Source organism: Psittacula echo (assembly GCF_963264785.1).
Source record: "Psittacula echo genome assembly, chromosome: 1".
NCBI classification, from domain to species: Eukaryota; Metazoa; Chordata; class Aves; order Psittaciformes; family Psittacidae; genus Psittacula; species Psittacula echo.
The window spans coordinates 55,885,036-55,911,745 of record NC_137735.1 but is presented as its reverse complement, the minus strand read 5'-3'; the positions used below and the strand labels follow the sequence as shown (position 1 = coordinate 55,911,745).

The 26,710-nt window shown below is 41.7% G+C and overlaps 1 protein-coding gene across 1 annotated transcript in view; it reads right to left on the bottom strand.

Annotated features, from left to right (window-relative positions):
- Positions 1 to 10,697: 10,697 nt before the first annotated feature.
- Positions 10,698 to 26,710, bottom strand: part of ARHGEF38 (Rho guanine nucleotide exchange factor 38) — a gene marked incomplete at its 3' end in the record, with an annotated part of 39,394 nt that continues 23,381 nt past the window's right edge. Inside the window, exons 6-14 of the mRNA XM_080635576.1 lie at positions 25,075 to 25,274; positions 24,427 to 24,560; positions 22,657 to 22,761; positions 21,363 to 21,485; positions 15,281 to 15,601; positions 13,501 to 13,641; positions 12,081 to 12,279; positions 11,640 to 11,899; positions 10,698 to 10,883 (exon numbers count right to left, since the gene is read on the bottom strand). Coding sequence (XP_080491702.1) covers positions 10,698 to 10,883; positions 11,640 to 11,899; positions 12,081 to 12,279; positions 13,501 to 13,641; positions 15,281 to 15,601; positions 21,363 to 21,485; positions 22,657 to 22,761; positions 24,427 to 24,560; positions 25,075 to 25,274 — 1,669 coding nt within the window. The remainder of the gene's footprint in view (positions 10,884 to 11,639; positions 11,900 to 12,080; positions 12,280 to 13,500; positions 13,642 to 15,280; positions 15,602 to 21,362; positions 21,486 to 22,656; positions 22,762 to 24,426; positions 24,561 to 25,074; positions 25,275 to 26,710) is intronic.

Genomic DNA, 26,710 nt, shown 5'->3' with positions numbered 1-26,710 from the left:
GAGAAGAGGATGACAGCTGTGGAAGTGGTTCTAAGTCCTCACAAGGAAAATATATGAAGATTTGACATGCTAGCAGGCAAGCAATAGTGTTTACCCAATGGAAGGGTGTGGAGTTTTGGATGCGGACAGGCAGAAGCCACTAATGTGAGGCTTTTGCAGACTGCCCCTGTACTACCACAATCTATAACAACCTGTGTCTCTCAATATCCACTGCAAACTGCTGCCAACCAGGGCATCTCTGAAGTAATCAAAGACCTAGAGATCTTTGATACGTTATCAGTCTATGCACTTCCCTTATAACTATCCAGCCTGGTGACTGTGTAAGGCCAATGGTGTTTAACATTTAATTATAAGAAACTGAATAGTAATACTCCACCACTGACTGCTGCTGTCCCAAGCGTAACCTCTGTAGTCACAGGAGTACATGGGCACCCTAGATATTATGTTTTTATGGCTCCTCTATGGGGATGAAGATAAACCTGAGTTTGCTTTCACTTGGAAGGGGATGCGATACACTTTTAATTGACTCCTGCAAGGGTATAAACATTCCCCCACAATTACCCACAATGTTTTAGCCAAGTCCCTCCATACGGTAGAGGTGCCAGCAGGGGTCCACATATACCAATATATAGCTTATATCCTAATTGGTGGAGACAATACAGGGCAAGTGGGGCAAGAGGCTGGAGCCATCTGGACTCTAGTGAATAAAAATGAGCTAAATGTTCCACCCTCCAAATGCCAAGGTCCCAGACAAGATGTTAAATTCTTAGGGGCTTGGTGGCTAGCAAGAACTGTTGCAGTACCTGATGATACTGAGCATCAATAAGGGACAAACCCTGGACAATAAAACAGAATTAAACAATTGCTAGGTTCTGTGACACCTGGCAAACAGGAAAAGCTCACTGATCACAGAAATATTTTGCGATGATCTAGTGGAAATTCACTTTGACCTGCGTCTTTGCAGACGTTGCTCATGCTCCTCCTGACAACGGGCAGATTGGAAATGCTGTGAGAGTGCAGGGGCAGGGTCCCAGTTGCCAGCAACTCTAGCTGCTGAAACAAGGGGTCTGCTTGGGAACAAACCTGCCTGTCACTAAATCAGAATAGCCCCAGTAAGCTTAGGGTTAGCTGGTTATTTTTAAGAACCTCCCAAAATTCCCTGCTGAGAAACAGAATTCAACCTTTTTGATGACATGTTCCAGGTTTTTCAAAGGTAAGTTTTAAATCAAGGTGAGGTGCTTTTATGTTTCAAATTGTATTTTGGGACTAGTTCCACTTTCAAAGGTTAAATCAACATTTTGATGCCAATGACAAAGCCTACCTTCTACTTGAAACCTCTCTGAGAAATTAGGAGAACATAATCATCCACTGGAAGTTTTCCAGAGCTATAGAAGAAATTGAAGCAAAACCATGCTGGCGTTTGTTATCTGTGTGTTACACAAGTTGGACTTGGAGACGTGGATTGAGATGCTGTTTTGTTCTCCAGTAACCTTTTCCCTTTAGCAAGCTCCCCAGTGATAACGGCCTGCTGCCTCTGCCAGGAGAAGCACACCACCAAAACCCTGTGCAGGACCATCAGTTTTGGCTGCAAAATCTGGTGCACCAACAGCGCTCCCCTGGTGGTGTTGATGTAGACACCAAATCTGCCCAGCTTCCTCAGCAGGCTCTGATAAAAAACTTCTGTAATGCACCATGTGGCAGAGGGGTTCTGGAATATACAGGCTCTGAAAATTGCCTGGTCTCTCTGTCACCCTGTGCCCCATACAGAGAAAAGAGGGCAGTAACCCTGATCTCCTTGGAAGGGCATTAGGGAACACGAAGCATCGTTATTCCCTCATTAGCTTGTGCAGTGTGAGCAATAATCTGTCCTGCTCAGTCTTTGCACAGGGTCAGTGTTGTCATTTTCAAAGCAGAGACAAGCTGGACTTGCACAGATAGATGCAGTGAGGTTTCCAAGGTCCCCAGGTAACTCATCTTCAAACCAGATGTGGACAAGTGAACCTAACCTCATTGCAAGTCTAGGGAAAACAGGCTGCTAAGCCACCTAGGGCTAGATACTCAAAGGTATTTGTGTCCAATTTCCTATTATTTTAACAGGAAAAAAGGCCTACATACCTTTGTCAATATTCTTGACCTTGTCACCCTGCCTCTGGCCTTAAGATACCTGCAAAGCAGAATTAGAGATAAGGTTGTGTTTGCAGCCTTGGTGTAGGACTCTTGAAGACTTACTGTGGCCCTGCAGACTCAGCATGTGCCCTTTGCATGCCAGGGCAGGAATTCTTTTGGGCTCTTTGCATCACTCTGGGTCAAATCTTCACTTCTAGGCCTGGGTGATGGGAGCTGCATCCGTCAGCAGAGAAACAACTCTGCTATCAGGGGCTTGCTCTGCCTGCTGATTGCTGTAGACAACAACCCAGAGGTGTTTTAATGTGAAATATCCCAGCTTTTCCTGACTGCAGGGAGAAGGGCTACTTGGGAAAACTGCCCAGGAATAAACGCTGTGCCTTTGGCTATGAGAAAGTTCATGTTGCATCTTGTTCTAATTCCTTGAGGGAGGAAGAGAGAGCATAGACAGAAGATAAATGGCTTCTAAAGTGCAAAAAGTGCAGAAGAGAGCTGAAAGTGTTTTCAATCTTTCTTAATCTGTAAAGAGTCTTCATACTGTCTTTGTTGAATATGGATGGAAAACAAGTGGCAGGCAGTATACATTTTAGTTAAAACCCAGTCCAATTGAACCACACTGTTTTGATGATGTAGGGGTTAGGGGGGAATAGAGGAAAATTAAGGGAATTGTCTTATGTTTCAGTAAGTTAGCTTCCTTTCTGGCTAACAGAACAGGAACACAGGAACACAGGAACACAGAAGACCTTTTGATTACCTAGGTATTCCATGCTGTTAAGTATTGCAATCATATTCACAACCTTGCATGTGTCACAGTAGTATTGCCTGCCGGCCTATTTTAGAAAATAAAGACTCTAGTCTCTTAACTTTTCTAATGCAGCCTGTATGATTATTATCCGCAATTACTGCACTGAAATTACATACCAGGAAGGAGCAAAGGCAGAAATCTCTTTAGTAGTTAGTGACAGTGTTGGTCACTGTTCAACAGTTCGGATAGGTAAAATCCCTTTTGTATTCCTGTCAGCTAGTTTCTAAGGGGAGGTAGCTGTTTGTTGCCTTTTAAAAAATGTTTACTACAGAGTTTTGAAATCAGATGGAAAACCTTTTCCAGCAACTTCTGTGGGAGACAGTAGATATATACGAGTGCATGTCTTCATTCATGACACTTAAAGTAGCAAATGGATTCTGTGTAATCTAAAAGTTCAGTTTCTTTCCCCTTCCCCTCAGTGTTTTCTGTTTTAGAGGGAACACCGTGCTCATGCACGCTTTCCCAAATCTGGAAAACCCTGTATTTGAATTTACTAGCAAGTGTTTGTTGTGGAACTTCTTTGGACTGGATGTTGGCATTGTGTCTGTCAAGGTTTGTATATAGATGGGTTTAAGCCTAGGGAGAAGGGCTGAATTTACAGATGCAATTTGGACAGAAGGACCACGACAGGTTAGAGACATAAGTGTCTCAGTTCCAGGAGCAAATGAAGTAAATGCCATGGGATTAGTACAGGAGAGAAGCTGTGCCAAGGCAGACTTCCATCCAGACATTGTTGGTGTCCAAGCTGACTTGCATCCTACCAGCATCTTGGGTCCTCTGCCTAACTGCTAATAATACTACAAACTTGAAAGGGGGGTGGAAGAGAAATTTGTCTGATAGAGCCAATGCCAGCTGGCTCCAAGATGGACCCGCCACTTTCCAAGGCTGAGCCCATCTCTGGGATAAAGAGTTTCAGAAGTGGGGAGTGGGAAAGAAAACTGCACTCCAGCACAACTACAGCTGGAGAGAGGAGTGAGAACACGAGAGGCACAGCTCTGCAGACACCAAGGTCAGTGCAGGAGGGAAGGAGGTGCTCCAGGTACTGAGCAGAGAGATTCCCCTGCAGTCCATGGTGCAGTGATGGTGAGGCAGGCTCTGCCCCTGCAGCTCACGGAGGTCCATGGTGGAGCAGATATCCATGTGTAGCCTGGACAGGACCCCACACCAGAGCAGAGGGATGCCTAAAGGAGGCTGTAACACTGTGTGACCCCTGCACTGGAGCAGGCTTCTGGCAGGACCTGTGGCCCTATGGAGAGGAGCCCAGCTGGAGCAGGTTTGCTGCAGACCTGTGACCTGCACTGGAGCAGTCTCTTCCTGAAGGACTGCACCCCACAGAAGGGACCCACAATGGGACAGTTCATGAAGAACTGCAGTCCATGGGAAGGACCCATGTCAGAGAAGTTGGTGGAGGACTGTCTCCTGTGGCAGGGACCCCACGCTGGAGCAGGGAGAGAGTAAAGAGTCCTCCCCTGAGGAGGAAGGAGTGGCAGGGACAACATGTGATTAACTGACCACAACCCCCATTCCCTGTTCAGGAGTAAAGTGGAGCCTGGGAAGAAGGGAGAGGTGGGGGAAAAGTATTTTTAAGATATGGATTTATTTCTCATTATCCTGTTCTGATTTGTTTGGTAATAAATTAATTTCCCCAAGTCAAGTCTGTTTTGCCCATGCTGGTAACTGGTGAGTGATCTCTCCCTGTCCTGATCTTGACCCACGAGCCTTCCCTCTTATTTTCTCCCCTCCCTGTCCAGCTGAAGAAGGGGAGTGGTAGGGTGTCTTTGGAAGGCTCTGGCCATCCAGCCAAGGTCAACCCATACAGATATTTGTAGGTAGGTAAAAGCTGCATCTTAGCCATCCTGTATTTTAAGTATGTATAAAGCTGATACATACAGCTATTTCTCATACCTCTTTTCCCTTCTCCACAATTAAGATTTAGGCTAAGGTTCTTTAAATATCCAAAGGAATATTTTCAATTACATAGGATTGCTTTATCTACCTGGGGACTTTGCATGCTTTTTTGACTATTATTTCCTGAGGAGGAAAAAAAGAAAGGCTTTGTCTTTGTAGTGCCTGCAGCTTCCAGGGTAATTTAAAAATAACAGCAGAAGGAGGAGGAATCCAGAACTTCTATTGCTTTACGATCAGCCCATCCTTCTTCCTCTCTAGCAGAAAAGGTTTTTAATGGTGGTATAGTAGGAAAAGACACTGAAGCAGTTTCCATTAGCAAACAGAACACATATTTTCTTCCTAAATGTTAATCAGAAGAATGTTGCCTGCACTATGAATCAAGAGTGTGAGAGTAGATTTTTTAATGGTTAGAGTGCTCCTATGTAAAGTGTACATTCTAGCAGTAAAATGTGCTCCCACAGGACGGGTGAGGGTATTATCTGTCTCTTTCTTGCCTCTGCATATCACAATATCACAGTATGCTAGAGATTGGAAGGGACCTCAAAAGATCATCTAGTCCAATCCCCCTGCCGGAGCAGGAACACCTAGATGAGGTTACACAGGAATGTGTCCAGGCGGGTTTTGAATGTCTCCAGAGAAGGAGACTCCACAACCCAGTGGAGTTTTGCCTGTAGGAGTCCAAGGGCTTAATATGAACTGTGCAGGTTACTTTAGGTACATGTATGAAGTGAACAAAGGCATTAAAAATTGATCTTTGTTTTGCAAGTTGTGGCAGCTAGTGCTGAGACCTCATTCAAGTGTATTCTGACATTTCTACATCTATAACACTGACTGTAAGTTATCTCTTATTCATTTAGAATAAAATAACTTTATGCTATAACTTTTATGTGTGTCTGTCTTATCCCTTTAATAAGGCCAAGTCTAGCTGGTCTTGCTGATATGACTGTATTAGCAAAATCTGCAATACAGCTGCAATTTTCTCAGCAAAAAACTCTTCTACGGTTAACTTTCCCAGCTTTGTAAATGAAATATGAAGTCTCCTTCTGTTGGGATAAAAATGTCAGTTAGGATTGTGGTTCTTTGAAGTATTGTATCATGTAGGATTTGTATCACAGACCTGGTCTTTTAAATCAAGTGTTTAGCTTGAATATGTAAGATGAGCACTGCTGAAAACCAGAGTAGATTGAAGGGAACAGTTGCTTTCTGCTTTGAAGTTAGTTAGGATGGAATTAACAACTATATTTTCAGGAAAGAAGTCTGTTCTACAGGATTGTTTGAATTTGCACATCAGATTGAGGAATCTAGTGTAGGGCAGAAAGAAGAAAAGCCCTTCCGTGTTTTGAGGAGCATACCTTGTATTCAGAAAAAAACCCTGGAAAATAGTCCTGTGATTTTCCTATCCCCAAACCAAATTGCTCTGTGATTTACTATAAAAAATAGCAATGCGAGTTTCCTTATCCATTTTATAAATTGGCATGGTAATACTTAAACTTCCACTTAAATATGTTTTTTTATTGATGCTCTAATTCTGACACACTTAGTAGTGTGAAATGATAGTTCACTCTGGTTCCATGAGTCCTCCTTCTGATTGGACAAGGGGACGCTGGTGATGTCTAAGAGAAAAGATCTAACTTTGTGTTATTTTAGTAACACCAGCTTTTATCTGTTACAACTCACCAAGACCTCTGGCTGGACACACAGTAAATAATGGTCACGACCTCAGGAGCAGCTAGAAAAAGACAGAACAGACCTAAACTGACATGTGGAAACTTGAAGTGTGTTTTGAAACTTGCTCAGTATTTTGATAGTGTTTGACAAGTTCTAATAAATTGATAGATAAACTGGGATGTGTACTAGGATGCAACTTTTTACCTGAGGAAACTGTCTATTTCCTCTGCTAATTTTGCAGTGATGCTTTTTATAGTTCACAAGAGAAGGCAGATCTTGGATAGCATATAAAGCAATTTGCTTCTGGAAAAGGTCTTGCTGGAAAAGGTCTTGTTAAAAAAAAACAAAAAAAGGAAGACAACTTCAACTTTATAAAAATAGATTTTTATTATTATAATAATTTAAAAGAAGATATTTTTTCCCCCCACTATTTTGGACAAACAATATTGCTAGAGGAATTATCAATAGTAGATCTACAGACACAAGAATTGTCGTGGTTGTGTTTCCCATTGCTGGTGTTAGGTCTGCTTCATTTATCCACATTTTTACAAGCTATCTTAAAATGACAGCAAAAGTACGCTTTAGTGTCTGAAAAACGTAATTTCTCAGCAAAGCTTCCTAAGATGAAAAGTCAAGGAACGATTCTTCAATCTGTTTTTGCTTTGAAAAAGTGAATCCTTACTTAAAGTTCACAAGCACCGTCCAAGCAGAGGGAAGATAGTGAAGCACGCAGCTGGCAGAGGTCAGAGCCAGAGACACTGTGCTGTTCATCAGCTTGGACATTTTCTGGATTCTAGGTTATCAATGACAACACTTAAAAATATTCCCTGAACGGAGAAACACTTCAGTTTGAGTGGACCCAATCTTGGAAGTACTTGGACATTCTTCTTGTCACAACAATTCCAGTAAGTAAAACACACACTTGAATAAATGCAAGATCGGTCCATTAAACTGCAGAGTGTCCCTGATTCAATCAAAATAAATTAGCTTTGTCATTAATCACAATCAGAAAACTTGTAGAATACTGTAACATTCACTACATTAAAGAAACAGCTGCAAAACCACTGCATATTCTTAGGAATTTCTGAGACCCATAACATAGCTTAGTTTCTTATACTTGAAGCACTAACTTTACAAAAATGTGTTTGAGCAAGTCTAAAATGAATTGTTGCAAATCTCTTTAATACAGGAAGGCTTTAGATTCAAAGAGAATCTCTTAAGTTTTTGCAACTGATGTTTGCATTCATCTGTTTTAAACCAAAGTAAAAGTTTGCAGCATGTCTGTAATATCAAATAATAACAGCTAAAGCACTGAATTTCTGAAATGAAGTAAATCAATCCACATGGGAATGCAATAAAGTACTTTTTCTGGATCCCAACTTTTGAGGCTATAATAAAGTCATACGAATTATTCCACAATATAAAAATCATTATGGGTCCTAACCATACACTGGGGTTTCATATGGCCTACTAGGAGTTCCCAAGTCCCACGAAAGTTCAATGAAATTTAGGTGGCCAGCTACAGTTTATTTAATCCTTCATTCCTTGTTACTTCAGGATACCTTTTGGAGAGCAGCATTTGAGTACACTTTGAGACACCTTCACAGAGCCTGATTTTTCATACGGAATATACTAAACACTCAAAATCAGAGCTCTCCCTATGACTCAAACAGAGTTCTCAGAGCTTAGGACTTCATGAATCTTTTTTCCAACTCTTACCCTTAATTAATTTCACAGTATGAAATACAAAACGTCATCATTGTGCTTACATGATGGCACTAAGCCTATTAAGTACAATTCAGCCATTTCTAAAACTGTTTCAACTATTGCAAAGTATAGATCATCTCCAAATAAAATATGCTAAATTGTAAGACATACTGAAGTTTCTTATGTGCATCTTCCCTGTAATCTTAAAATACAAAAGCCAAAACAGTGCAAGCTTGGGAGGGGAGAGTCTTTCAGTTCACTTTTCCAAACTGATGCTCCCTTTCCAAAGTTTTATTTTCTTCATCTAAGTAAAGGAAGAGTTCTCCTTAAAAAGAGAATACACCATTAATAAGATGAATTAGAACCTTTCTGTTTGCTATGGAAACAGCAAGATGTAAGTGCATTAAGAGATGTACAATTAGGCAAAATAATGCATTATCTATTGTCACTGCTCATTGGATTGCAATAGTTCAGAGTTTCACAAACCAGTTGCTGGATGTCCATCTCAGAGGACGCAAAAGGTTTCTCTATCATATGATTTAATCCAGCACAAATTTCAGGTTTTCATCTCTGTGATCCACTGCATTCACCTTTTGAGCAAGGCTGAGAACTTTCTTTACATTCTTTGGAAAATAGTATGAAAATTTGGGACACTAAAGAAAATGAAACTGGGTTCATTAGTGTAACAAAAGCTATTGTTTGCATTGACTGCCCTAGCTTTTCTCATCCTTTCTTTGCTGACACGTTATTTCCAATCACATCTAAGTAAGTGTTTTGAATCATTTCATCCTCATGCTCCACACTTCAACTACAGGAAGTAGAAACTTACACAAAGGCTTTAGAACAATCTAGAACAACACCCTTGATCAGCAACCACACACCCCTCTTCTTCCTTAATGTTAAAAGTCAGTAATAAGCAATTATGCATCAATACAGAAAATACCTGACAGGAGTTTACCTTCAATCACACTACCTGCTGCAGGCATAGTCATTTTTTTTTGTTTCCTTTTTGCAATGCTTAGCACAAGAAGGTCCTCGCTTAGCACAAGATGACCTAGGCACTGCTGTACTGAAATAAACTGTGATGAACACTCAGTTATCGAGGGTAACAGCACTGAGATGTTGTTCTATGACTAGGTGTTTTTATATCACTATTCAGTCTAATTCAAGTGTAGGGCACTGTCCTGATTCAAGGATTGCTGTAGTTGGTGAACCTAATGAACCTGGCATTCGGATCCTTCCTTGGGATTTTTTGTTTTCTATGCTCATTGAGGATGCAATGTGAACTGTATTAATTTGTTAAAACAGCCTTGACCATTTTGAAGATACTTTAGCAAAATACAGGGCTTTTGATTCTGAATTCTGTAAACAGTGAATCAGCTCGTGGATACATTCTTCACTGTTCAATCTAATGTCAGACACTTTGGGAATAATGATTTTCTTATTCTTCTGGCAGAGAACTTAACAATGAATCTTAAGTCCTAGCTTATTCACCAGACATTATGATCCCTGTATCTGACCTAAGGAATCAGATAGGCAGCATATATTCATTGAAAGGCACTGCTTGACTTTTCTTCTTTTTAATCTTAATAAATTTCCCAAGTCTGATAACACATTTCAATTCACTACTTGCTATAAAGCAGTTAGTGTGGAGACATACGTGGAATTTCAAACCTGAGGCACTTCCATATTGTTGCAAACTGCTTCCTACCATACGAAGTAGTTCTGTAACTATTTTAAAAATTATAAATTTTGTTTCACAGTACCTGTTTCTTGTGCCCCCTCTTTCCCTGCCCCCATTCCCATATTTAACTAAATATACTTTCTGCCTTGGGACCAGGCACTGGTACACTACATTTCATATGTTTTAAGTTGAAATGTTTCATACAGAAATAAAGCCCATTTTCTTTACCCACTCCAATAATTTCCACTGAGAAAAAAGTTCATCACAAAAGTGGCTGAGGATAAAAACAGACAATCAAAAAGCATGAAATTTAAGAAGTGTCTGCGTTCATTGATATAGTGGTTCAGGAACAATTAAGGCAGAATTACAGCATCCCTGAAGTCTGAATTTGTCCTTTTTCAAGGTTAATTCTCTTCATCTTGAATATTGTTTGCTAAATATCATGGAAGAAAAACATAATTTTAGCTGTGATTTGTACTTACAGGTTTACTCTTGACGTAGGATGCTTTGACAAAAGAGAAAATTATGGGGTAATAGAAAAGCAACTTCTTCAGGGGGTAATAGAAAAGCAACTTCTTCAGGATATTAATCAGAATCAGTCTTCCTGTGAAGTGTTTCCTCCCTCAGGTCTTGACAAGGTGATGGCTTTTAGAGGAAGGAGGTTCTCAGTATCACCTGTGGGCTGTACCAGATACTATGGCTTCTGTCAATCACTTGTGAGTTTGTCTTGCTTGATGCAAACCACGATAGATTATTATTCTGTCTACTTCAAGGAAAGTGGCTCAATGGGCCTTTCTGTTCCTAAGCATATGTCATCTTCCCAAGATAATTAGATGGTACATACCCTTTTTGACCTTTTGCTTCTGCTAGCCACCATTCTTTATTGCCACTCAGGTCAGAAAACTGAAGTATCCTAACTTTCTGGTACTCTTGAAGACTGAGTTCCTGATCATTTCTTGCTTGAAATGCATAAACAGCATAGAAGGTCTGAAAAAGGAAAGCCACAAAAACCAAAATCTGAATTCAGAAATGTAGCCACATCTTACTTTGTCATTGTGTATTAGTATGAATTCCGTATGCAGAAAATGTGTAATAAGGTATACAAACCAGTACAGAACTATGTGGTCTGCAGTTGCTAGACAGGCTACAATGAACAAGGCCAAAATCAAAAGTAAAATTGAAGGATCTGGGAAATTCTGCATGGGGAGGAACAAACCAAGCTCTGAAACCTCATCACATTACTACACTAGTAAGCTTGTCAGCTCACACCAGGTGCCTGTTTCTGTCACACCAAGCAGCCTTGAACTGGATGGAGAATTTTGCAGCAAGGTTTTCTGAGGGCGAACCACCTTTCCGGAAGCTCCTGTACTCAAATGTGAAACCTGTCTATGACTTCTGTGCCTTGCTGATCAGCATTTCCACAGCTTTCTTGTCAATAGTAAGTGAAAAAAATCCCCCAAACTGAGCTATTCGGCAGGTACCTGCTCCATAGGAGAACCTTGAGGTGTTGAACATGAGGTGGGGTGTGTATTCTGTGAGCAAGGACTGCGATTCATAGTTTAACTGGTTATCTTTTCCTACCCTGTAGCTATTTAAGAAAGGCAAAGAACAGAGGATAATTAATTCCCATGTCATACTAACAGACTAGTGCCAGTTCTTCTGGTGTAAAAGGAAAACATTTAAATTATAATTCTAGATTTGAAATAGGAACAAGAAGACAGGCACAGTGTGTACCATACATACATGCTGATCATCTGTATCCTGAAAAGCATCAGTCCCTGTGCCATTAATTGTGGGATTTTTGCAGAATTGAAGAGACGAGGTGCTGTCTCTCTTCTCATGCCCCGGACTTTTTGTGCTGCTGTCAGTAGAGGGCCGTGAAGAGACAAAGAGGCTGATATTATCAAAATCATCATCACCAAAGCTGGTTTCTGACATGTCCTTTTGCACTTTGGCTGGATTGTAAGGCCTCAGGAAGGAGGAATACACATACCCTTTAAGGACTAGACACCAGAATGAAAAGAGAGAAAATAAGCAAACAGCAAAATACTGCTAAAAGCATTTCAAAACCAACCATTTTATGCAGCTGTCAGTGTGACAGAGGCAAACAGATGGGGTCAGAATAAAAAGAAAACAATATCCCAAAGGGAAGCTGTTATTGGGATGTTTGTGCAAAGAACTTACTTCCTGTGTCAACAAGCCATCTGCTCATACTTCCGAAGGGGTCCTTTTGCTCCACAACAGCCACCAGTTCTCCTTCATGTAAATCAATATCAAATTCCTGTGTGGCATTGCACTTACGCTTAGCTTGGTATAGCACTTCTGTGCTGTATGTAGACAGCAGCTTGGACCTGTGGCCTTCTGTTTGACGCAGGGATTCGAGCTTAAAATCAAAGAAAGTTATTCACTGGAAACAATGCTGAGGCCATTTCTAGAGCAATACAGGTGCATAAAAAACAGTGTATGTTGCATGCAGCAACTGACCCTACATTTTTAAGTGCAAATCAAGGAGTTACTTACACAGCTATATGTAACCAAATCTCCTTTGCATATGTAGCAATGACCTGTGGAACTGCTATATTAATAGGTGAGCAATAAAGGGCAGATTTTAAAGAAACATAGGAATTGCACTAATTAAAGACCTCTTAGTCTGCCCTGTGCTCTCAAAGAGCTGGTGTTCTGTATGTGAACTGTCACTAGCTTCATTGTTTTCCTGCAGCAATGATCTTGTAATATATGTAAAATATACCTATCAAATATCTATGTAATAGCGCCAAAAAAAGCACAATGCAAAAATCAGCTGAGGTGTGCTAAGGTCACATAACACCTTACATGGTAAGGCATGAGACAATAAAATCAGTAGTACCCAAACAGTCTGCTTTTTGTGTGAAACTACCTCGCTAAATAAGGGCAAGGTGCTATTAACTGCTGGTAGCACATTCACTCAGGTTTTGGTTAGAGAGGAGGGAGGGAAGTGCTGCACATCAATGTGACCTTAATGCATCATGGGAGCAAAAGCACCTGTGCCTTACTGATGATAAAAGGAATCCTACAGCTTCCTCAGCTTCTCCCAAAAACTCAAACTGCACTTGAGTTTTTATTTTACTGCAAACTAGACTCCTAAAAGCTCTGGAAGTGTCTGGTAAGATTGGGAACCAGGGGGACACAGATTTCCTGGTGAATTTCTGAACCTTCTGCTATGGGAGTGTATGTGTGTGAGTATGTGTGTAAACACCACTACACATAACCACAGCTGAGGATGAGGCAAAAAAATGTTCTGAATTAGAAGAATAAGATGCACTGTAAGAGTATTTAATAAAAGAAATAATCAAAGTTTACACGTAGAACATTTGTTTTAACATGTTCTTGAAGACCTAAGGATAATCAGAGATAATTTCAAGTGGGTTTTCAAGTTAGTAACATGAAAACAGAGTGGAAGATCTTCAGAAGTTACCGGTCAATGGAACAGCTTAATTACAACAAGCTGATTCAGAGTCCCAGTGAAATCATCAAGCCCAGACCTCTAGGTGGCATAAAGATGGATTTGTTTCGAAAGTGACCAAAAGAGGATGCATCATGCACAGTTTGGATGTATGGTACTCACTGGAGAAGGGACAACTTTCTTTTTTTCCAAGCTCAATTTTCTCTCAATAAAAGTGGCACTGCTGTTTTCTTTTACAAAATTCAGCTTGTGAACCTCTTCCATCAATTGATTCTGCACTTCACAGATGCTTGTGGAAGACAGCTGCAAACACAAAGGTGGGTTAGATCTCACAAACAAAATGGTAAGCAGATTTGAGAGAGCAGATTTGGCTTAATGGGCTGAACACTAGGAGCCAGGATATCTGACAAGTTACTTCTATTTTCTGCAGAGACCATGGCATGCTAGGTACAAGATGGAAAATAAAAAAGGTCATTATTGAATTTAAAAGACATACTAATTTAAGTTAAATTATTAAAAAATATTCTAAACAGTGATGAAAATGAACAGCCTTGCTCTTATGCTACTGAGCCACCTGCTTTCAGATGCAAATGTGCATCTCAGCAGCTCTCAGGAGTGGCCAATATGCTGTAAGGCTTGGAGTAGCTTACATCACAGCTGTGTGTTTGTGCTACTGGAAGCTGCCATCAGGTTAAAAATTGTATGGAAAGCTGAAGCTCTGTCTGTGGCACTGTGTAAGTGCTTTTGGTTTGTGCTAACCATAAAGGTATTTGCTGATGTAAACAGAAAAAAAAGAAAAATAAGGTAATTTTGTAGGCAGAGCCTCACAGAAAACAATGCTCAATACAACAGCTTTCAAAACATGAAATAGTCAAATTACAGTGATGCGATTTCTTCATGCAGGAAAAGCCTTCATTTTCCCATTAAACAGTGCAGCTCTATGTTTTGATCATGACCTTGCTTGCTTAATTTTTCAGCTAGTCCTGACTGCAATGTGCTGTGTTCAAGGCTGATGGAAAGCAATACTCCAGAATTGCCTCACTACAATGTGTTTCCTATATGGAGTCTTGCTCTGGTTCAGGTGAGTGGATCTGGATGTGCGCAAGGTGTTGTTGCAGCTGCGTTTCTCCAGCGGTTCAAGTCTTTTAGGCAAAAGTACAACAAAACCGAAACACCATATGACTTTCACACAAATTAAGAATAATTTTTCAACGTCATTCTTCAGGATATTATCATGATGATCTTAAAGGTCTTTTCCAACTTAGTTGATTCTATGATTCTATGACAGTGCCCAGAAAGAGTAGTGTGGGCTGGAAGAACAACTACTGCCCTTCTATGTAGCTCACACAGGCATCTTCAATACCTTTGGCTACGTAAGTGAAATGATTTGAACTTTTTAAAAATGCCAGCATAGACAAAGCTATTCCTTACTGCCTAGAGATTTCTGCAGTATACTGGGCTTAAAAGCAACTTGCTTTTCATAGAAATTATTTAATCAGATCTGCTAACTTGTTTGGCTTTTGAAGTAATCTGTGACTCTGCAGGTCTAGCAGCAACAGGAGTGTGCATGTACTTTCTTAGAATTTCTCTTCCTGTGTTTTCCAGGCTACTCAGGGTAGATGCTAAGAAACAAAGACTAAACTGCTAGCCTCTGACTCCTTTTTTGCCTTACTGTAATGTTCTTGTCATTACTATCACTGTAACAGCTGCAACAGCTGCATTTGGATCATTCTCATTCAAAAGTCCAGGCCTGACAAAACTTAAGGTCAGAACTTAACCTCTGCTGAGCTTGCAAGGGGAAAAACACCCCAAAACTATACTCAGCAGAACAAACAAAATCAGTGTAGTTTGTAGGCATGTGTCCTACATAACTCTAGCCAAATCATACAGAAAGAAAAAAGACAAATGAAGTCAGAGCTACACCTGTTTCTAAGCTACTTACTGGAACAGGCACCACCACAGCAGAATTTGATTGAAGTGCTGCAGACATAATATTCCTGAGGAGGATGATGAAGCACTGCAGGCAGTTCAGCACAATTTTTTTGGCTGCTCTGTTAAATACCTGAAGTTCTTCCACTAGCTGTGCATTTAGAGCCTCATAGTCTTTCTTTGCCAGGTCCAGCTCTTCTCCTGTTGACCTCTGAAGGTAGCTGTTATAGTCCAACAACTTGTCATAGCGCTTTTGGATGAGCTTCTGTGGGCCTGAAAACAAGGCTCGCAGTGTTGAGAGAGGAGTCAAAACAAGCTTGTCCAGCTGAGCCATCTGGAAAGGTATAAAACACACCTACTTATTACTTTATTCATACACTCCTTCAGGCCCAGTAAAGGTTAAGCCCAATGGTAGCCTATCAAGCAACCTGTTAATTACTCTTCACAAAGCACTGCTGTTAGAGGCAGCTTCAAGCACCATCTATCATGACTTGGAATCTTCTTCATAACACTGTAAAGGAGAGGTAACAGTTTTGTAGCTTAAAATGTCTAGTAATCATTATGGTCCCTTGGAGCATGCAGCCTGTGGTGTGGCCCTCATTGTGTTCCCACTGAGGAAAAACTGGGCAAGTATAAGTGAAGTTGTGCAATAAAAGTGGGCTTTCTGTAAGTGGAAGGCCCATGCCAGTGTACGGTCTAGAGGCAATGGAGTCTTGTTAAATGTCAGTCATGTAGTAGCTTTCTTTTTTTTCCCCTTTTTTTTTTTTCCTGGAGACAGCTGTAACTCAATTCCTGTTTAAGCAAACACAAACAATCAGTTGATTTGATTAAATTATGTTATGCTTGTTGGTTTTATCTCCAGTAATCAACAAAATTAGACACCTGGTAAAAAAAACAAAGTCTCAGACTTTTCCATTAGTCTCTAATTGTCTCAAGGGATTAATATTGCATGAAATAAAATTTATTTTTGTAAGTCACTTGTTCAAATACAGCACAGCCTTGTAGCGAGTAAAATTCATCATCATATTAAAGCTCTTGCACATTCTATGTGAATTAAGCTGATGGGTGGAATGTGAGAATAAAAGAGCGTCTGTCCCTCTACCCTCCATAACACAGCACTGTTGAGGACAGATCCATTTTGGCACCACAATTGCTCTCCCAAGGCCAAGATGATGTATACTTGCTAGATAGCCCCTTTATTTCTACCTGAAAAACTGGGCTGTGTTTAGCAAATTTTTGATTGATGCATTAAGAAAACTGTTTTTCCAGACTGCTGATTTCTGGAAGAGAAGAGGCTATTGTGGATTTCTGTCCTAAAATTTTCACTAAAATATAATGAGAGAGGAAGGTATTCATTATTGACAAATGCACAAAGGGAAAAAAGAATAATAACCTAAGCTCACTGCTGAGATCTCCATTGATAATAGCCTTTCAGGAAAACATGTGAAGAACACTATGGGTTATTCAGTGAGAACATCTACTCATTGTGCAATGTCAGGACAAAACTTCTTTTAAAAAAACTCTTATACATAGGATAGAGAATCTTTGTGATCTTGTAAACTTAAGACACAGAAATAAATAGATAATAAGTAGGAATTAACATGGTTAATAGCACGTGGAATTACCTCTGCTTTTCTTTGATGTTTCTGAACATGGGGGCATCAACCATACTACACACATTCACCACTGCAATGACAGAGGGGCAGTATTCTGTACTTTATGCACTCATTCATTGCAAAGACATTGAAAATATCTTTCTGATTGTTGTGATTATTTTTTGAGATTCTTTTCATCTGTGAAAACTTCAAGGGAAAGGAAATACAGCATCTTACTTCCCTGTCATTATCTGGGAGGATGTGGCGTGTCAAAGATCACAGTATCACAGTATCACAGTATGTTAGAGATTGGAAGGGACCTCAAAAGATCATCTAGTCCAATCCCCCTGCCAGAGCAGGAACACCTAGATAAGGTTACACAGGAATGTGTCCAGGCGGGTTTTGAATGTCTCCAGAGAAGGAGACTCCACAACCTCCCTGGGCAGCCTGTTCCAATGTTCTGTCACCCTCACTGAGAAGAAGTTTCTTCTCAAGTTTAAGTGGAACCTCTTGTGTTCCAGTTTATACCCATTACCCCTTGTCTTATCATTGTTTGCCATTGAGAAGAGCCTGGCTCCATCCTCGTGACACTCCCCCTTTATATATTTATATACACTAATAAGGTCACCCCTCAGTCTCCTCTTCTCCAAACTATAGAGACCCAGCTCCCTCAGCCTTTCCTCATAAGGGAGATGCTCCACTCCCTTAATCATCTTTGTCGCCCTGCGCTGGACTCTCTCCAGCAGGTCCCTGTCCTTCTTGAACTGAGGGGCCCAGAACTGGACACAATATTCTTCAGTTTCTTGGCAGACTCCGTTTCCAGTATTTTGGAAAGGACTGGATGGCTACTTTTTACTCTGAAAAAAACTAGGAAAGTGTAAGAAAACTTTCATCTCTGAATTTTTCCAGCTTGAGCAGCTGCCCCATATCGAAGAGATGTTTTAGGGGACTTCAACCACCCTGACATCTGTTGGAGGGATGGTACGGCCCAGCACAAGCAATCCAGGAGGTTCCTCGATTGTGTGGAAGACAACTCCCTTCTGCAAGTAATAGAGGAGCTGACAAGGAGAGGGGCCACGCTTGACCTTGTGCTCACCAACAGGGAAGGGCTGGTTGGAAATGGGACGCTCCAGGGCAGCCTTGGATGCAGCGATCATGAGATGGTCGAGTTCGAGATCCTCAGGACAGTGAGAAGAGCGTGCAGCAAGCTCACTGCCCTGGGCTTCAAGAGAGCAGACTTTGGCCTCTTCAGGAACCTGCTTAGTAAGGTTCCATGGGATACAGCCCTAGAGGGCAGGGGGGCCCAAGACTGTTGGTTGTTATTCAAGGATCACCTGCTCCAAGCTCAGGAGTGTTGCATCCCAACTAGAAGGAAGTGCAGCAGGAGGGCCAGGAGACCTCCTTGGATGGATAAGAAGCTGCTGAGGAAACTTCGAAGGAAAAAAAGAGGCTTATAGAAGGTGGAAGCAAGGACAGGCGGCCTGGGAAGAATACAGGGATGTTGTCCAGGAAGTTAGGGACCAGGTTAGGAAAGCTAAGGCCCAGTTAGAATTAAACTTGGCTAGGGATGTGAAAGATAACAGAAAGAGATTCTATAGTTACATTGCAAATAAAAGACAGATTAGGGACAACATGGGCCCTCTCCGGAAGCTATCAGGAGAACTGGCTACCCTGGATTTGGAGAAGGCTGAGGTTCTTAATGACTTCTTTGCCTCTGTCTTCACTGGCAAAGGCTCTGACTGCAACACCCAAGTCTTGGAAGGCGAACACAGGGACTGTGAGAATGAAGAACTTAGGCCCACTGTAGGAGAGGATCTGGTTCGAGACCATCTTAAAAACTTAAACGTACACAAGTCCATGGAACCTGATGAAATCCATCTGTGGGTCCTGAAGGAGCTGGCGAATGAAGTTGCTAAGCCACTGGCCATCATATTTGAAAGATCATGGCAGTCAGGTGAAGTTCCTGACGACTGGAAAAAGGGAAATATAACCCCCATTTTCAAGAAGGGGAAAATGGATGACCCGGGGAATTACAGACCAGTCAGTCTCACCTCTGTGCCTGGCAAACTCTTGGAGCAGATTCTCCTGGCAGGCATGCTAAGGCACATGAAAAACAAGGAGGTGGTTGGTGACAGCCTGTTGTGGTTTAAGCCAGTCGGCAAGTCAGCCACGCAGTTTCTACCCCCCCCTCCCCCCCCCGCCCGAAGGGACGGGGAGGAGAATCGAAAGAATGTAACTCCCACGGGTTGAGATAAAAACAGTCCAGTAACTAAGGTATAACACAAATCACTACTGCTGCCACCAATAATAATAATGATAGGAGAAATAACAAGAAGAGAATACAAAACCGCCCGCCAGAAATGAGCCCGACAGAGAAGAGGACGTGCCCTTCCGGGTAACTCCCAGTTACATCCCCGGGCATGACGTGCTATGGTATGGAATACCTCTTTGGCTAGTTTGGGTCAGGTGTCCTGTCCCCGCTTCCTCCCGGCTTCTCCTCCTTCCTGGCAGAGCATGAGACTCACAAAGTCCTTGGTCAGGGTAAACATTCTGACCAGCAACTGAAAACATCGGCTTTATCAGTATTATTCCCAGGCCGAAAGTCAAAATCACAGTGCTGCACCAGCTACTAAGAAGGAGAAAAACTGACTGCTGCTGCTGAACCCAGGACACAGCCATCATGGCTTCACTAAGGGGAAATCCTGCCTGACCAATATGGTGGCCTTCTATGATGGGGCTACAGAACTGACGGACAGGGGTAGAGCAGTTGATGTCATCTACCTGGACTTGTGCAAAGCGTTCGACACTGTGCCACACGACATCCTTGTCTCTAAATTGGAGAGACATCAATTTGATGGGTGGACCACTCAGTGGATAAAGAACTGGCTGGATGGCCACACGCAAAGAGTTGTGGTCAATGGCTCAATGTCCAGCTGGAGACCAGTAACGAGTGGTGTCCCTCAGGGATCGGTGTTGGGACCGGTCTGGTTCAACATCTTTGTCGGTGACATGGACAGTGGGATTGAGTGCGCCCTCAGCATGTTTGCTGATGACACCAAGCTGTGTGGTTCCGTTGATAAGCCAGAGGGAAGGGATGCCATCCAGAGGGATATTGACACGCTTGTGAGGTGGGCTGATGCCAACCTTAGGAAGTTTAACCATGCCAAGTGCAAGGTCCTACACCTGGGTTGGAGCAATCCCAGGCACAGCTACAGGCTGGGCAGAGAAGAGATTCAGAGCAGCCCTGCGGAGAAGGACTTGGGGGTGTTGGTCGATGGGAAAATGAACATGAGCTGGCTTCAGTGTGCACTCGCAGCACAGAAAGCCAACCGTATCCTGGGCTGCATCAAAAGGAGCATGACCAGCAGGTCGAAGGAGGTGATCCTGCCCCTCTACTCTGCTCTCATGAGACCTCACTTGGAGTATTGTGTGCAGTTTTGGTGTCCTCAACATAAAAAGGACATGGAACTGTTGGAACAAGTCCAGAGGAGGGCCACGAGGATGATCAGGGGACTGGAACACCTCCTGTATGGAGACAGGCTGAGAAACCTGGGGCTGTTCAGCCTGGAGAAGAAAAGGCTGCGTGGAGACCTCATAGCAGCCTTCCAGTATCTCAAGGGGGGCTTACAAGGATGCTGGGGAGGGACTATTCATCAGGGACTGTAGTGATAGGACAAGGGGTAACGGGTTAAAACTTAAACAGGGGAAGTTTAGATTGGATATAAGGAAGAAATTCTTTACTGTGAGGGTGGTGAGGCACTGGAATGGGTTGCCCAGGGAAGTTGTGAATGCTCCATCCTTGGCAGTGTTCAGGGCCAGGTTGGACAGAGCCTTGGGTGACATGGTTTAGTGTGAGGTGTCCCTGCCCATGGCAGGAGGGTTGGAACTAGATGATCTTAAGGTCCTTTCCAGCCCTAACTATTCTATGATTCTATCTTAGTAGAGCCAGGCATTAGAGTTCATTTGAACCCTGAAAGCAATGACTAGTGGAAAAACTATTACTTTGTTGGGTTTTTTTTAATTGCTATGTAATTCTTATGGGCTATATTCAGAATTTTCATGGTTTTCCTACATGAAGGATAGTAACTTACTTGAAAATGTAATAAAGCTGAGATTTGCACAGATCTCTGATTTCAGGAGCCTGTTCATGAGCACAACAAAGATCACAAATGTCAATCTAAAACTACAACTGTTGGTAACAAAAGTAGCAAAGTAAAGATCTGCTGCTCTTGTCTGAAGCTCAGGTGAAACATGCAAATTTAGCGTAAAGATTTTCATTTAAACTCAGGAATTTAGCTTGATAAGTTTTCTTCAAAGGAAAACCCAGTGCACTGAATTTTATCTTGTTTCTTACAGGAACTCAGCCAAAAAAATCACTCATCTTTTCCAAAGGACACCTAAGGTTTTTTGCTCTTTTCTGTCCTAGTCTTCCTTACATAGACCACCTGTTTTCTCACACATACAAATAGCTGGATAATGCTGGACATTGCATAAACTTACCAGGTCTTTGCAGAGATTTGTACTGTTGTTCCTTGTTTTCAAGCAGTTGTTGACTTCATCATCTTTGTCTTGCAAGATTTCCTGAAGACCAGTTATATTCTGTGCAGCCAGATGTATAGAATCCTAATCAAGAAGGTGGTAGGAAGATGAAACTCTTATGATCTGTTTTAATATACTTCATTCACTCATGCAAATGCTGCCATAATACTGATGGAATCAGAAATATTTTCCATCTCTGGCACCCATGCAGTTGCTGTGCAGTTTCCAGCCATTGTGGAATTGTTTACTGTGATAATATTTTCCTGTGTTTTGTCTATTTTCATGTAAACTATTTAAGAATCAAGTAGTTAATGTTCAACTGAAAAAAATATGCCCCAACCTCATAAATGTCCTGCTGGAATTTGGCTACTCCTCAGAAAGAATCTAGGTCAAGACCATGCACCCTCAAAGGCCTCTTTTGGAGGACTAAGTAGGACTACAGTGGTGTATTTATTTCACTTACTCTGAATTTTAATCTTAATGAAGTATGCATCTGTTTGAATAAGGAACTGTTAGCACTGTTCAAGGCAACAACCTTTGTTGGCTAACCTCACTGGCCTTTCCCTGTTTGCTGAACCAAAACAACATGCATTTGCTATAAGCTCTGGCAGCTGGCTATTGATCTTACCTACCTCTCAAGCAACCTGCATGTCCAGTTTGGGCACACTTACACTTTGAAGGGCCTCATGCCATCTACAGAGTTGGTAAGTTTTCCACGAGAGGGGAAGTGTTGCTAAATTAGAAGCCAACCCACATTCTTGGAGAGGATAAAAGCAAAGACTTTTACTGGGCTTGAGAATTCTGTACATCTAATGCTAGTCCTCAACACAACCTAGCAACAGAATAAAAGGAGTCCTCACAGCTGAAACATGTATTTTAGGACATTTTAATTCATGTGGCTGCATCTCAGTTCTTCCATTTTTACTGAGGAGTTGGTGCACCACTGCAGCAGAGGTGCATGACCCATATGACAGCTTCACAGTGATTGAAAGCCATAACTGCCACCAGACAGCATCTTCTTTTCTGCTCTGCAGCCATGGGTCTCCACAGAGCCTGCTTTTCTAAGAGGAAGAATGGAGAACTGTGGGCTTCAAAACTTCTTTGCCATGGGGTCAGTAATGCAGCAGCAGCACAGCTCATTTATTTAACATTGTTATGTAGGTATGCCTACTTGTAATTTGGTGGCGCCTAACCAGTGTTAAACTGGTCACGGACATGGCTTGTTGCCACAGATTTCAAAAAGGCCTGTACCTACCTGTAGATGTTGTGAGAAGAGTGACATGTTCTTCACACACAGTTTCACGGTCTTCTCTAAACTTCGGAACAACTTTTCTTCCTTATTAAAAGTTTGATCTTTCACCTAAAATAGATATTTGCACTGTTATTTTGGCAGCCCGAAAGAGTCTGGCTAATGAAAGAAACATCCAGAGCACTGCTGGAAAAAACCCAAACCCTCCCTGTACTCCTCCTTTTGAAAACAGAATGATTGGCCCCTAATTCTTCCAAGCTCCAATTTTAATCCAAGAAAAGCCAAAGGCACAGGGCAACATGACTGAGAGTTTTATTTTTAATCCTTGTGGAAGCAGGGAGTTGCTTTATTAAAAGCACACCTACATTTACTAATAAAACTCCTCATTTTCTGTATGTTATTGCTCAATTTGAGGAAAGAATGGTGAAAATTGTTTCAGATATTTTTATGTCATGGCATTGCTTCTCTGGGTGCTTATGTGTGGGTGATGGAGAGATTTCCCCCCGGCGCGCTGTAGATGGAGCTGTTACCTCTAGAGCAACGAAACCTCAGCAGCTGGAAATGGGCTTGTACTACTTTTTTATGCTAGCTGAAAAAACCGTGAAAATACGTTTATTTCTGCCTACCTTTTATTTGGGGAATTTGAGAAATATCAAGTCTTGTTTTCAGTGGTCACAGTGTGTTTCAGAGATGTGAATGGGGAACTTTCTCAGTCTAATTATGCAGGACAGAGGGCTGAATATTTAACAGATGTATCCTGATTCACAAATTATTCTCAAATGTTTTAAGCTTAATTAAAAACAAAACAAAACAAAACAAAACCCAAAGCATAAAACAGAAGCTTCTCATGAAAAAGAAAGAAAGAAAGAAAAATCACAGCTCCTCTTAACTGAATTTAATTCCCCGTTTTTCTCAGATTTTGTAGCCTTGCTCATGTCCCATTCTGAATACAAAAATTCCCACCGTACAAATAAATGAACAGAAAATATATATGTGGGTAGTTTGCATCAGAGAAGGGGGGAAAACACTGATAAAAAACAAAACAGGAAAAAACAGCACATCTTGTAAAGTCATATCTAGAAAGGCAACTGATCTTGTATAATCAGCCATCTCATGCAGCGAAGTGCACTGGATATCATTTTCAAGGTCAGTTGTAATTGATTTTCTTTGCGACTTAGATTTAAGCTTTCCTGAAAATGTTTATCCTGCTAGGTTTTGAATTACAACCTCAAAATTATGAAGGAGCATTTTACTTTTGGCAACCAGCACCCCTCAGTCTTATCACAGAGTTCTTTGCCTCTGGTAGTTTTCAATGGTTCCATATCCTTACACACAGAGAGGCAAACACCCGGGCCTTTCCTAATCAGAAGTATTGCTCATCTTCTTTGGTGGGTTCAGAACCTGAATGTTACAACGTAGAGCAAGGTGGACTGAATGCAGTCTCAGCACCAACAATAACGATTGCCAGTCTATCCTGCAAAGCACTGATCTCAGGCTGAGCTTCACAAAACTACCAGTCACTTCCTCTCTGCTGAAGATCAGAAGTCTGAGAAACTCTGAGATAAAAAAGGAAAAGGTGGGGAACACATTATGTTATTTTCTATTTCAGTTGCAAAGATCTTTCCTGTCTTCTGTGACAATCAGAAAATGACTTTATAAATGATGCAGAAAAAAAAAGCAACACCACAAACGCCATTTCCAACATGTTCTTTAAAAAAAGCCCAGTGCAAAAGCAGAACTGAAGCTGTCAATGCAAATCTGCAGTTGGATGAGTACCTGAGGTTCTCCCCCCGTCAGTATTTTCAGGTGGCTGGTAACCCTCTTGGATTTCTTGCTAATAGAGTGGATATTCAGTCGGGAAAACTTTTCTTTAAGAGTTTCATCATCATCACTCCTCTTATACTTCAGCACTGCAGATAGAGGATTTCATGACACTAATAATCTGTATTCACAGGTCTTTTCACAGAGATAGGCACACAAATATGAAACCATTTGAGAGCAGACACTTTGATGTCACTTGCTGTAATCTTGTGTGAAAATGCTTGAGATGATGAAAACTCTGTTATCAATGCTAGCCTTGGGAAGAGTGAAGTTAGGGCTTCAACACTGCAAATCTTTAAGACATTGCTATTAGTGCATCTTAATTATTACCAGTGTTTGCAATTGTATTCTGGACAATGAACATGGCTATAACATGAATTGTTTAATCATTTTCATGCTTCTGAAGTTACTAGTCAGATAACATAGCTGGCTAAGGACAAGTAACATTAAGGCATCTGTTACACTCTTGAAACCCAGCATACTACACAAGTTGGGTAGCACCAGCCAAAACTGTTGTAGTGATATGACTGGAGTTGAAACCTCTCTCATAATCGCCAGCCCAAACCTATAAAGACAGAAGAACTTGATGTTCCTTTTTCTTACCTAAGTCTTTCCTCCTTTTAAGTTCATTAATGTTCACATTTATGTTTTTCAGAGCAGAAAGGGCATCTTGTAGCACCTTGTGGTCAGGGTGAGAAGCAGGAGTAGCATTCAAGAGTTCACAGAGTAACAAGGGGTATTTCATCACCCGTTGCACTGGTTTGATCATCAGGGATCCCATGTCCATTAGATTTGGCTTTCCTCTACAATTTATTAAAAAAAAAAATAAAAAATTGACACATAATGGGAAACTCATTGAAGACAAAAATTTCTCATCATTTCTGTCTAGTCATTGAAGCCACTGCCTTTTATATCCTTCAGCTGATCTTTCAACCACAGAAAATATCAAAACCAGAGCACTGCTCTGCACCAAGTCATAGTCATTACCACTCAAGTCAAAAATAAGATACATCTGTCAGGAACAGGGGCAGTTGTAAACAAAACCCTCCTCTTACCCCCTCAATAAGAAATACACACGGGGTCTGAGTTTGCTGTATTTTCAGCAACCTACCAGACTATTGCTTAGACATTACCTCTGAAACTGTCTCACTCAGTCTGAGGGTGTGTGTGGTACAACTTACACTCAACAACACCCAGGAAGGGAGATGCAGGTGGAAGAACAAATAACAGGAAGTTTGAGAAACGAATCTCAGTGGGGTTATTGCATCCTGGCCCCTCAGGGTTGAAATCACAACATCTCCCTGGTGTGAGTAGCTGGGATGCCCATTCACCCATTCTCACATCTTTATTGCAGCCTTTCATTACTTAAAAGGGGCCTATAAGAAATATGGGGAAAGACTTTTTAGCAGGACCTGTTGTGATAGGATGAGGTGTAGTAGTTTTAAACTAAAAGAGGGGAGATTCAGGCTAGAGGGGAGAAAATTTTTTACGAGTGTGGTGAAACACTGGTGCAGGTTGCCCATAGAGGTGGTGGATGCGCCATCCCTGGACACATTCAGATTGGATGTGGTTCTGGGCAACCTGATCTAGCTGAAGATGTTCCTGCTCATTGCAGGGAGGTTGGACTAGATGTCCTCTGAGGGTCCCTTCCAACCCAAATTATTCTACGATTGTACGATCTCTTGACTCACCGCAGTGACTCTTAAGCTTTACTGTCTTTTACCTGTGGTTTGGCTGCTGTTAGTTATGCCTAATAATGCCCGGGCTTACAAAAGGTACCAGATCTACCCTCAGGAAACACTCAACATACAGGATGTTCACCCAGGCTTGATCCAACCTGCTGAAAGCCACTTACACAAAGGCAAAGCAGGCAGCTGCCATAGGTGGCAGAAGGATGAGGGTAGGAAAGTTACAGCTTCCAGCACAGGCACAGCTCTGCAGCTCCAGGCTCAATGCCTGCTTAACATGTTCATTGTCTCTTCTCATAACCAGGCAATGCTCTAGCACCAGTGCTGGCATGGACTACCTGTGACTCACAGACCTCCCTTCTGGTATGGAGCGTCAGCTGTTGGTAACAGGATGAAGGGCAGTAAAGCAGAGCAAGCCTTCCATTTGCAAGCCTAAAAGGGCTGCTTTGGAGGGGAAAAGGTTGTTTGGTGTTAATTATGCAAGAGTTAATGCTAGGAAAGAAGGATTTCTGCATGTGGAAAGATGGAATAACACAATGTAGTAGGAGAGT